Source organism: Podarcis raffonei, chromosome 3 (assembly GCF_027172205.1).
Source record: "Podarcis raffonei isolate rPodRaf1 chromosome 3, rPodRaf1.pri, whole genome shotgun sequence".
Classification (NCBI taxonomy): domain Eukaryota; kingdom Metazoa; phylum Chordata; class Lepidosauria; order Squamata; family Lacertidae; genus Podarcis; species Podarcis raffonei.
Genome location: NC_070604.1, coordinates 82,840,229 through 82,851,961, shown reverse-complemented (window position 1 = coordinate 82,851,961; position 11,733 = coordinate 82,840,229). Strand labels below are relative to the sequence as shown.

Here is an 11,733-nt window from a genome sequence, read left to right as displayed (position 1 = left end):
ATAATTATTTTATGTGGCTGCCAGGACAAGAGGGTCAGTGAGGTGAAGGAAGGCAACAGCGTGAGCATGGCGCTCCTTCAGCCGGGGAGAGCCTTTCTCCGGGGGATGCGCGTTGTCGCGCGAAGCGCCCGTCTCCTCCGTCTCCATGGTAACGAGAACGATGCGTGGAGCGTACCTTAACAGCAAAACCTCACTTGCCTTTACTCTGAAGCAAGTCCTGTTGACTTCAGTGGGACTTACTCCCGAGTAAGTGCGCGGGGCTTGCAACCTAAGAGCGTTCGCAGCCGTGTCAGTCCCCACAGACCCGCCTCCCTCCACAAAGATGCTCCCCCCAAAACCAGGCAGCTCCCTGTATTGAGCCCTAGAATCACAGAATTGAAGAGACCCTGGGCGTCGTGTTGGAGCAGAAACTATCCAGCTTTGCGAGCAGCCGCCCAGTTTAACACCTCAGCTCTCAATTGCAAGTAGAAAGCAGTGGTAATGATCAGAGAAATGCACATCACCCCCCAAATATTTGCTCGGAGCAACTGCTTCTGTATCACCTTCCCCCCACTCTACAAGAAAGGGGAAAGGGAGTAAGCGCAAAGGGGTGGCTCTGTCCGCCACCAGAAAAAAGTCAATTAGTGGTAATAGCAAGGATGGAAAAGAACAGGCAGGAATCAGTAAATATGAGCAATCTGATTTCAGTGGAGCTTAAAAGTATTTCGTTTTGGTTGGATCTTGCCTAATGTTTGTCCCAGCTCATTTATTCACATGCCTTTGAAGCACAGGAAGTTGCATTAAGTGACCGAGTCACCCCTTTGTCTGAATCAGGCAGTGTACTGTCCAACTTTTTTCAAAGAGGGCTAGATTTGATGAAGTGAAGGGCCAGAGGGCCAACCAAAGTTGTTGACCTTTTTCCTTTTTTTAGGATTGAAGTTGTTGAGTGAGGCCGGATTAGGCCCCCAAAACGGATTTTGCGTGGTCTACACTGACAAGCAGCTCTCCAGGATTTCAGGCAGAGGTCTTTCCCTAGCCCACCTGCTGATGCCAGCAATTGCAGCTGGGACTTTCTGCATCTTGGCTGATAATTTTTTGGGTCAAGTAATGCATTTAGAATTTAAATACTGCTTTCTTATCAAGCAATGTTCAGTTTCCCATGTTTTCCAGGGATCTTTAACAAGCTGATGGCCCCACACCTACACCATTTTTTAAAAAAAGTTTCCTCTAATCATCATTTAGTTGCTTTGTATGCTTCCTCAAACATAGCTCATATTAGCCAATTCTAGAGAGACTACTCAGTGAATCACTTGTGGGTGGCTAATCTTATGTTTTTACATAGGTCGTTCCACTACATTGAAATGCCAGTGCTTTAGTTCAGAAAGTAAAGCAGAGGAAAACAGTCCAGTGACTCCAATGCTGAAGCATCTAATGATGAAAATAAAGTCAACTGGTCCCATTACAGTTGCTGAATATATGCGGGAAGTTTTGACTAATCCTGTGAAGGTATGAACAGTACCACTAAATGTGCATCATTCAAATTTCACTTTGGGATTTGAAGCTCCAGTTTATATTTGTCTGTTATTCAGATGAAACTTGTAGCAATGATGCTGCACAAAGAGTAAGGGGAGGTAGAGGAGAAGGAATGCCAGCCCTGACCCTGACCCCAATTCAAACCAATGGGAGGGGATTTAATAATAATAATAATAATAATAATAATAATAATAATAATAATACATGCAGGGGGCAGAACAGTAAGTTGACCCCACACACTTCCCACTCTGGCAATCCAGTAGGGCTTTGGAAGTGGTGGTCTGTCCACCACTTGGCATCTTCCACACACTGCTCTTAGGGCTGCACTGCAAGGAGGTTTTGAAGGGTGAGGAACTGCAGGCCTAGGAGACAAGGTGGTTGTAAGGCTGGAGAGAAGCTGAGACCTACACTGCGTACTAAGTTTTTGGTTGTACATCATTACTACAATAACTAGTATAGTTTCTTTGTGGGTGGGCAGATTTGTTTTACATTGTCATTCAAATGATCTCATTTGTTTATGCTTAACTTTTTAGACATACAAAGACAACTTTTATACAAGTTGTCATGGTAGGAAACACCCATCACATTTAATCCAAGGTATGGCTGTTGTCCAAAAATTGCCCCTTAAGATAGTGAGATGGAACTTACTGGATAATCAGGATGGCTTTGATATCAGATGGCAGTGCCTCTGCCCTGCCCTTAGAATTCCATATTTTGAGGCCTGCAAGAGATCAATGCCTATGGAGCAATCCTAGTGGGGACCTCTGCATCAGACAATGCCCTTCATCTACTAGAGAAGAGGCACACCCACTCCATCCTAACACCCTCTAGCCAGCAAATCTGGGGATAAGGATTGTTTTGTGGCTCATTCATTCCCTTCTGCCTACATCAGTGGCCCCTCCTAGTCTCTGGCTCTCAATGAGTTTTTTCCTCACTCTTGCTTTCTTTCATCCATGGCTCTTTCTCTTACCAGCTGTATGCCTCTCCCACCCATCCTTGCCTCAGGCCATGGCTTCTCAATCCCCTGTCCTTCAGCTAGTCTACATTAAGGCTCTCTGTCTCTTCTACCTCCTCAGCCCTCCTCCCATATAGTTTCCTAGCTGAGTTTAAGGATGTTTAAGGATGAGGACAGTTTTATATTTTAAGAGGGCTGTTAGTTTCTTTCATTAAACAATTTCAGTGTTGTAGCTAACTAGCAAGTGAACATACCAGTAATCCAGAGTTGGGAACTAACTGGTTCTTTCTTCTTCTATAGGGATACTATATGCATCATGACATGCTAGGTGAAAAAGGAGATTTTGTTACTTCACCTGAAATAAGTCAGATCTTTGGGGAGGTACATTTTTTAAAGTACATTTTATCTGATACTGTTTATCTGGTAATGTTTTATGGTGCTGCTATTTAAGCCATTATCCTGTCAAGGTTTGCATACTAGTCTTCTTCCATACGGAGCAATGTCACCATTCTGTCTCTGAAGTATCAGAAAGCGATTTCCAAATGTTTGTTCAATTTACAAAAAAGTGCATTTTCTCAGTATTAAGCCTACTACTTCTGTGTGTAGCATTTTAAATGAAGCTGTTGCAAAAATGATGACAACTATTTCCTGCACTTCATACTTGCTGCTGGTTACATGATTTACTAATATCTGAGAACAGTGGAAAGTGTTATCACACCTTACTCTCTGGCTTATGCATTTTAACAATTAAGATTATGTTAGTTTTTGTGACTGATATTGTCTAACTTGCAACGAATTTAAGATTTTGATGTTCTTGAAATGAACTGTTACGTGTTTGGAATGCTATACAGTGGTACCTCGGGTTACATACGCTTCAGGTTACATACACTTCAAGTTACACACTCCGCTAACCCAGAAATAGTGCTTCAGGTTAAGAACTTTGCTTCAGGATAAGAACAGAAATTGGGCTCTGGAGGCACGGCAGCAGGAGGAGGCCTCATTAGCTAAAGTGGTGCTTCAGGTTGAGCACAGTTTCAGGTTCAGAACGGACCTCTGGAACGAAGTAAGTACTTAACGTGAGGTACCACTGTATTAGATTTTTTAATGAATTGGCAATATACTGTTATAATGATGTATTGATGTGTATTCCTGCTATTGTATTGCTATTCTTGTGTTGTGAGCCATTGTGGACACAGCTATGCAGAAAAGCAACAGACAAATAATAAATGAATTAAAAGCTTCCCTAAACAGGGCTGCCTTCAGATGTCTCCGAAAAGTCTGGTAGTTGTTTTTTTCTTTGACATCTGGTGGGAGGGTGTTCCACAGGGCGGGCACCACTACCGAGAAGGCCCTCTGCCTGGTTCCCTATAACTTCACTTCTTGCAGTGAGGGAACCGCCAGAAGGCCCTCGGCGCTGGACCTCAGTGTCCGGGCAGAAAAATGGGGGTGGAGACGCTCTTTCAGGTATACTGGACTGAGGCCATTTAGGGCTTTAAAGGTCAGCACCAACACTTTGAATTTTGCTTGGAAACGTACTAGGAGCCAATGTAGGTCTTTCAAGACCGGTGTTATGTAGTCCCGGTGGGCACTCCCAGTCACCAATCTAGCTGCCGCATTCTGTAGTTTTCGGGTCACCTTCAAAGGTAGCCCCTGTAGAGCGCATTGCAGTAGTCCAAGCGGGAGATAACCAGAGCATGCACCACTCTGGCGAGACAGTCTGCAGGCAGGTAGGATCTCAGCCTGCGTACCAGATGGAGCTGGTAAACAGCTGCCCTGGACACAAAATTGACCTGTGCCTCCATGGACAGCCGCGAGTCCAAAATGACTCCCAGGCTGTGCTCCCAGGAAGAGTTGTTCTAAGCACTGAACATGAAGATTCAGGAAAACATCAACTGCCATCCAGCATACAGTAAACATATGTATTTCAATGGTGTTTAAGCAATTTTACTGTGTACAAAACTGCACAAAACTGCAAAATTGCATAGTAAGTGCAAAACTTACTATGATTGTAAACTTAAATTTCCATTTTTCCCTAAGATGAAATGCTTATGTGCCACTCAGTTTTCAACTAAAGTGTTCTATAGGATGAAAAATAATTACATCTATTTATTTTCTCTAGTTAATAGGTGTTTGGTTTGTTAGTGAATGGATGGCTGCTGGCAAGCCAAAAAAAATTCAACTGGTGGAACTGGGCCCAGGAAGAGGTAGTCTTACTAATGATATTTTGCGGGTAAGTAAATACAGCCTTTTCCTCCATAGTCTGGTGGGTTTGAAACCTGCCTTTCTTGTATATTTCAGGCTGAAATTCTTAAAATTCTTTGTTTCACCTGCTATTCTGCATTAGATAGCAAGTTTAGGAAACCCTTGTTTGTTTCAAACCTTTCTGTCTAGTGCAGAATAGCTGGTGACTCATAAATAAATCTTGGTTTACGAGGCCTTGGACAAGTGTCACGGCCTAGAGCTCTTTCCTTACCCCAGTCCTCCTCCTGTTAAGTATCGTCATTAATATGAGTGCATATCATCACCATCATACTAGTCTGTATGAAGCCAAATATTTTTGTTACCTCTGAACTTGACCTAGCTTGTTTTCCTAGTTTGTAAACCAACATTAAACCAGAGTTCCCCAGTTCCAATGTAACGGCAAACTATGGCTGAATACAAATCAGAATTGTTACTCTAAAGCCAGCGCATGAGAGGAAGAAGAATGAGGCAAAGAATACTTGATCCCAACGCTCTTTCATGACTTCATAAAGTTTGGTTTATCAGGCCTCTAAACGAGCCTTTGTGAGGCACAGCAGAGTTAATGGTTTTTAGAAATTCTGCCTGTATCTCATTGATTTTCAACCATTCTTTGGTCCCTAGTACCTACCAGTTTCTGCCTTATTGGCCTGCAAAACAAATTTATATCCCTGCCTTTCTGGTTTAACATCAGGAATTTCATTGTGATGCCAAGGTAGCTGACGTGCCACTTAACCCTAAGTGCTTGAGAAAAACCACTATCATTTCGAAAAATAAAAGGAGGAATCCAGTGTTGCACAAGTATAGTTTTGCTTGCGTAACAGGACTCTCCTCTTCTCAGCAGTCCCTCCCGTGCCCCCTTCCAAATCTTCTCAGCTGTCTCCCCCAGTTCTCCGGAGTGGATTTTGAGTGTGGGAGAGGAAAGAAGAATGCAAAGCCGCATTGCATGAGAGGAAATCCATTCTGCTCACATACAGGCAACATTGGATACAACCTAATAACTATAAAACTATTGTAGAAGTCTTTTAAGCACAGCCTTGAAGAATTTTATAAAATCACTACCTGTTCTTTGTCTCTGACTAAACTTCTTCATTTACAGGTTTTTAATCAGCTGAGTTCTGTACTTAGTAAATGTGATATTTCTGTTCATTTGGTGGAAATCAGTCCAAAATTAAGTGAGATTCAAGCATCAGTACTCACAGAAGGAAAGACAGAATTAACAGAGAGTCCCACTACCTACATGCAAGGGGTTACTAAGACCAGGCTGCCAATTTTCTGGTACCAAGACCTGAATGATGTGCCAGAAGGTAAGGTTTGGTGCTTGTGTGTGTGTGTGTGTGTGTGCGCGCGCACGCGCATATATTGAACTGTCATTAGTTCTTTTTAAGCTTTGCAGTGGTGGGGTGTCCAGAGGTTATATAACTGTAAATCTGCTTCTCCTTGGTATGTTTTAATGTGAGTATGGATAGTTTGATTGCAAAATGTTTATAGTAAATCTGTTTTTGAAGGTTTCAATTTTTGTGGTGGTAAAACAATTTTCTAATGGTTCTTCATACTGTGCTTGAAATTTTAGTTTTGAATCTAGTCTAACAGATACCTCATACAGCCGTTCCAAGTGAAGACTTTGGTTGCTATTTAAGTGGAAAATGTTAGTTTCAGATGTTGTAATTTGATTGATACTTTGTTTTTCCTTTAGGCTTCAGTTTTTATTTAGCACATGAATTTTTTGACGCTCTTCCTATACACAAATTTCAGGTATGATAGCTCTTTATTGCGTGACTTGACTTTAAAAGTATTTACTATTTAGAAAGAGAACAAAACTACAATACAGTGGAGGTAGAGAGCAAGTATGTCTGTGTCATGGAACTGACATGCTTTAATAAGTACATGGAATGACAGAAATGAATTTAACTTAATGACAACTTATTTTGTACAATGAAGTGTATATATTATACAAAATAAGTCAAATCATTAAGTTAAATTCATCCTGGTTATTTCAGAATTCCCATTTTTTATATAGCAAAAGTTTTATATTTAGATACAGTGCATGTATTCTAATTTTGGAAACCAAGATCGTAGGGAATAGTCATCAAGTACTTGCACTCTACACAGACATGTCAGCAGTCTTGTAATAATACAAGATTCTGCTTTTAACTACATCTATTGATTTAAATAGGCAATGGCAGGATTTGTGTTATTCTTATTGCTAGTTGCACACTTGTTTATCTAGTCTACAAGGTTGGTATACAAATCATATAAATTTGTATAAATATTTGTTTTTTTACAAATTTACAAATTTAATAAATAATATTATTACTGGCCAGTATTAGTGGTGTATTGGAGGAGAAGTGTAGGGGAGCACTGCTCCAGGACTTTTTTCAGAACAGAAGACATGACATCTGCTAGAATAGCAAAGTTACTGATGGACTTTCCTTGCTGGGAGGTGAATGTGGTGGTAAGGCCACTTTCAGTTTTCCTGGTGTTTCTAAAAAAATAGCATAGAAGTCAGAGAATGAGGGAAACAGTCAAGCTGAGGCTGGAGATTGCTTCCTCTCTTTTTCATTTGCTTCCTTCCAGCTTAAATGCATTCCTAATTAAAAGCTAACACTTGCATTTCAGCTGCCTCACAATATTTTGTTAATGCCCAGTGTGTTTTACAATCTATCCTGTCAGAAGCAAGTACCACTGAGTTTTGATAAGAGCTTATAGGAAACTATGCACAGGATTACTGCCATGCTGATTCTAATAAATTGGATATTAAACAGTACACAGCTGCTTTCAGATGTGCAGATGTGTGTAATAATGGATCAACACAGTTGACTGGGTTTTTTGTTTCTACTGGTCAGAATACTAAGGAATATAGCAGGAACTTTACCACAAAGGTACAAATTAGTGAAGCAAAATCTATTCATGTTTGCTTTTAAAGAACTTCACTGAGAGGTAAAAGTATAATAAATGATTAATCGGCTTTTTTTTGTCAAGAGCATATCCTTGAATAAACTTACATGAAATGGTAAACAGTGTAGCTGACAATGTTCAATAAAATCCGTATCCAACTTATTTTTAAATTAACAGAAAACAGAAAAGGGGTGGCGTGAGTTGTTGGTTGACATTGATCCAGACACTCCTGACAAGCTGCGATTTGTCCTTGCGCCATCTGCTACTCCTGCTGCAAAAGCCTTCATACATGTAAGCTCGCTTATATAATCCTCTCCATCCAGCTAATACTGCCATTGTGTTACATATTTTGAGCTGCTCACTGTTTTCAAAATGTACTTACTGCAGTTATTATCACTGTTTCAAACATACTTATCTGGCGGTTTTTATTGAGAACATCTTAGTATGCATTTGTTACATGCAATAAAATTGTAAGGAAAGGCTACTTGCCATGTGAAACCAGACCAGTAAGTGTGATACATCTGTATTTCATTTTAGGAAAAGAGATGGACAAGCAGAATATTAAGCTATAGATTCCTAAGGAAAACTTTATAGAATCTTGTATAGCAGCTTACCTGGTATTTATCAAAATAACCAGTAAGATCATTACTAAAATGCAACAAATCTCGCATCTAGTTTATTCCGACAAGGGGTTTTATTTCATAACAAATGTAGGATCCAGATAGACATGTGACAAACCCCGTCTTGCAGATTTCCTACTATCGTTTCCCTGCAGGGAATCCTGAGAATTACAGGTTTGATGAACGATTCATGTCCTCCCATAAAACTCACAACCCAAAATTCTCATGAGGGAAGCTGCAGGAAAGTGTCAGGACTTATAGCTGTAGGCATGTGTACATATACTGCTACATAACTGTTTGTTCAACCCCTGAATTCTCATTTAGAACAAAGAATCCAGAGATCATGTGGAAGTGTGTCCTGATGCTGGTATCATCATCCAGAAGCTGGCCCATAATATTGAAAAGAATGGGGGCAACGCACTGATTGTAGATTATGGCCACAATGGCACCAAAACAGATACATTCAGGGTAGGTTGATTTATACAGGTTCCTACAGGACAGTTTGCGTGAACAGTCTGTTTTTTCCAAAGCTAAAATTTCTTCTCTACTATCTGGGGCAGTTACTAAAGTACCTTTGCGATAAAAGGTAGAGTAGAAGTGCACCATTTTGTGGCATTTATCTATTGCCAATAATGTTATAGCCAGCAATAAGTGGTGAGGTTTTGGAAAGGGAGCCATTTGTAGCTTAAGACAGCATAAAATTCTTCAAAAATCATAATTCTTAACTTTAAAAATTCCCTTTTTATAATTGGAGGTTGTTTTTCCTCTGTGCTCTATTTTTGTCTGCAACCTAAAAAGCTGCAGGGTCTAAGTGAACCATTCCCCCCCCCCTTTCTATTATTTTTCAGGGATTCCGTGGACATGAACTTCACAATGTCTTAATATCTCCAGGAACAGCGGACCTCACAGCAGATGTTGACTTCAGTTACCTGCGAAAAATAGCACAGGAAAGAGTAGCAACCTTGGGTCCCATAAAACAACATGATTTTTTGAAAAATATGGGCATTGATATCCGACTACAGGTAGGAGCCACTTTCTGGCTAGTTTATAAAAACTAGTCTTACTTAACTGAATACACTTAAAATTATCTGTAGCTGATTTAAGTCTCATTGTAATGGGAGACAGAACCTGTATTATTTATTTTGAAGGGTGGGATATAAATTTATCAAATGAACAAGTTAAAATTCAGAATATACAAATTTGGAAGGGCAGAAGATTGATGTAATTCTAGGACTGAAAGTAGCCAAGTTACAGGTAGCACAACTGGACAATTCTGCAGTTTTAAAGGGGATTAAAATAATTCATTTTCCCATTTAGGTACTATTGAAAAGTGTCAATGATGCAGCCATTCAGACTCAGCTGCTTCGAAGTTATGAAATGCTAATGGACCTGGATAAAATGGGAGGACGTTTCCACTTTTTTGCCATGTTACCTCACTCCAGATTTACAGCTTCAGATCAGCAAAAGAAGTCAAAAGACTCAACATCACATTCAGCATTTGTTGCTGGCTTTGGTGAACTCTCATGGAAGTGAACCCCAAATATCAATGCTTTAAGAGAACGATGCAGGCTTCCCATTGCGAATCATGGAAATAGGGGTATGTAGATAGGTCTTATAACAATCACGTTGCCTTTCTGTAACAATGCCTGCACACAGGGATTTTGATACAGTTACCAAAGTTAGAGGAAGTACAGAGGATACAGTAGTGGGGGAAAGACGCATGATAGGGAAATAAAATTTATTTTCAAGCTTAGAGGATATTTACAAACAACGGGACATATAAAAATATAAAAAGTACTTGACAGTGTCTTTTTGAGGCTACAAGTTTTACATGAATATCTTCTAGCATCAATACAGAACTATTTCTTCAATGAATGCAACTTAACTGAAAAACAAAGATTAATGATAATGCAACACTGGGTACAAATTCATCTGGAGCAACAGATTTAATGCCAACCTTCAGTGACTTAAAGCTTTGATTTAATAATATTTGTAGGCATTCATAGGAAAGTTAGAGTGCAAGCTATGCAGTTTATTTATGGTTTGTGAAATGTGTGTAACAGCTGTTATAGTGTAGAAACATTCCAGTTATTTCTCATCTTTAACAGGGCTTTTATTCCTACCCTACTGGTCCAAAATTTTGCTATCCTGAAACCTGAAATTAAATCAAGAGGCATACCTGACACTGTACATGTTTGACTTGCTTTGCTGCTGTTTAAATATTGTTCTCTGATGCTACAACCGATCTTAAGGCTGCAATTCTATATACACCTACCTGGAAGCAAACCCCACTGAACTCAAGGGGACTTATTTCTGAGTAGACATCTATAGGATAACAACTGAGTCAATCCGAAATAATATTGATCCTATTCTGTTGTTGCATAAGTTTACAAAGAAACAATAAGACAAAACAGTGAAACAACTATGAACACTTCCAATAGATTAATAATTATGCCACAACAAAATGTGCTTTGCTAGAACAGCTACTTTCAGTGTTCAATACCATGCTATAAATACAGAATAGTTCCAGCTCTATATTCAAAAAATTGAATAGTAGCTTCCAATAATTTTACAACATGATTGGATCATTTATGATAGGGGCTTCCAATCACTTCACTTATCCATGACATTTTGACTGCCTTTGAGACTTAGTCATTCTCATCTCTGCTGTGGATTCTCCCCACTGAGAGCACTGCTTCCCACGCCTACAGTAGAAAAGGTTAAGAAACTGATGACAATAAAATTACAATGACCTTTTCTATAGGTGAGAAACATTTTCTAGAATATTTTCTAGATTTACTTTGAATACGTTTGTAGCTTAACTACAAGGTTAATCTGCTAAAAATTCCTGGCTCATTATTTTGGACTCTGTGGTTTGGAGAAGGCTTCATCCACATTAAACTTTGTCTCTTGCATTTCCAAACAGCTGCATTATTTCAGAGGGTCTTCCCCACTTGTAGAATTTTATTCACTGGAACAATTTCCAATTCAAGATTGTAGAAATGCATGTTCTTTGAATCCACATGTTACTTGCAATCCACTGACCCAATTTACATGTTACTGCTTTGGCAAAGTTCCTGCCATCAAACAGATTCTTGGTTGTCTACTCACTTTGATAATAAAAGCATCAGTCATGTAGGTAACTCTACCTACATAATCAGTACTTTTATACATTAATTACCATGTCACATTGGAGTTTGTAATGGGATAACAAAATAAGATACAAAAAGTTTCAGTCCAAGTATTCTGAATACAGAGCAAAGACATGAAGAACTGCAGTTGCATAGCTGACTCTCAAAATCTGTTCAACAAATATGCCTGAAATTAGGCCAGTGATTTATGTGGGTCACAGTAAACATCAGTGAGTTAGTGAAACATTCTGCACAATGCAGAAACATCCATTTATGCACAATGCAGAAACATCCATGCAGCAGTCCATCATAAATCAATCCACATGATCCTAATAAAAATTCTGGTTTGAAGCAAGCCATCAGTGCACTACAAACCCCT

At 39.5% G+C, this 11,733-nt stretch overlaps 1 protein-coding gene across 4 annotated transcripts; it reads left to right on the top strand.

Annotated features, from left to right (window-relative positions):
- Nucleotides 1-37: 37 nt before the first annotated feature.
- On the top strand, nt 38-11,400 carry NDUFAF7 (NADH:ubiquinone oxidoreductase complex assembly factor 7). 4 transcript variants are annotated; one of them, XR_008329630.1, is made up of 10 exons: nt 38-148; nt 1,322-1,485; nt 2,768-2,848; nt 4,587-4,697; nt 5,805-6,012; nt 6,402-6,460; nt 7,781-7,894; nt 8,548-8,691; nt 9,115-9,245; nt 9,541-9,649. XR_008329630.1 is itself a non-coding variant. In XM_053382760.1 (10 exons), the coding sequence occupies exons 1-10, from the start codon at nt 67-69 to the stop codon at nt 9,754-9,756; spliced, it is 1,353 nt and encodes a 450-aa protein (XP_053238735.1). In that variant the 5' UTR covers nt 38-66; the 3' UTR covers nt 9,757-11,400. The 4 variants fall into 4 exon arrangements, 3 of the variants coding, with proteins under 3 accessions (XP_053238735.1, XP_053238736.1, XP_053238737.1); XM_053382760.1 differs by having other exon boundaries at nt 9,072-9,245; nt 9,541-11,400; XM_053382761.1 differs by having other exon boundaries at nt 57-246; nt 9,072-9,245; nt 9,541-11,400.
- Nucleotides 11,401-11,733: the final 333 nt, after the last annotated feature.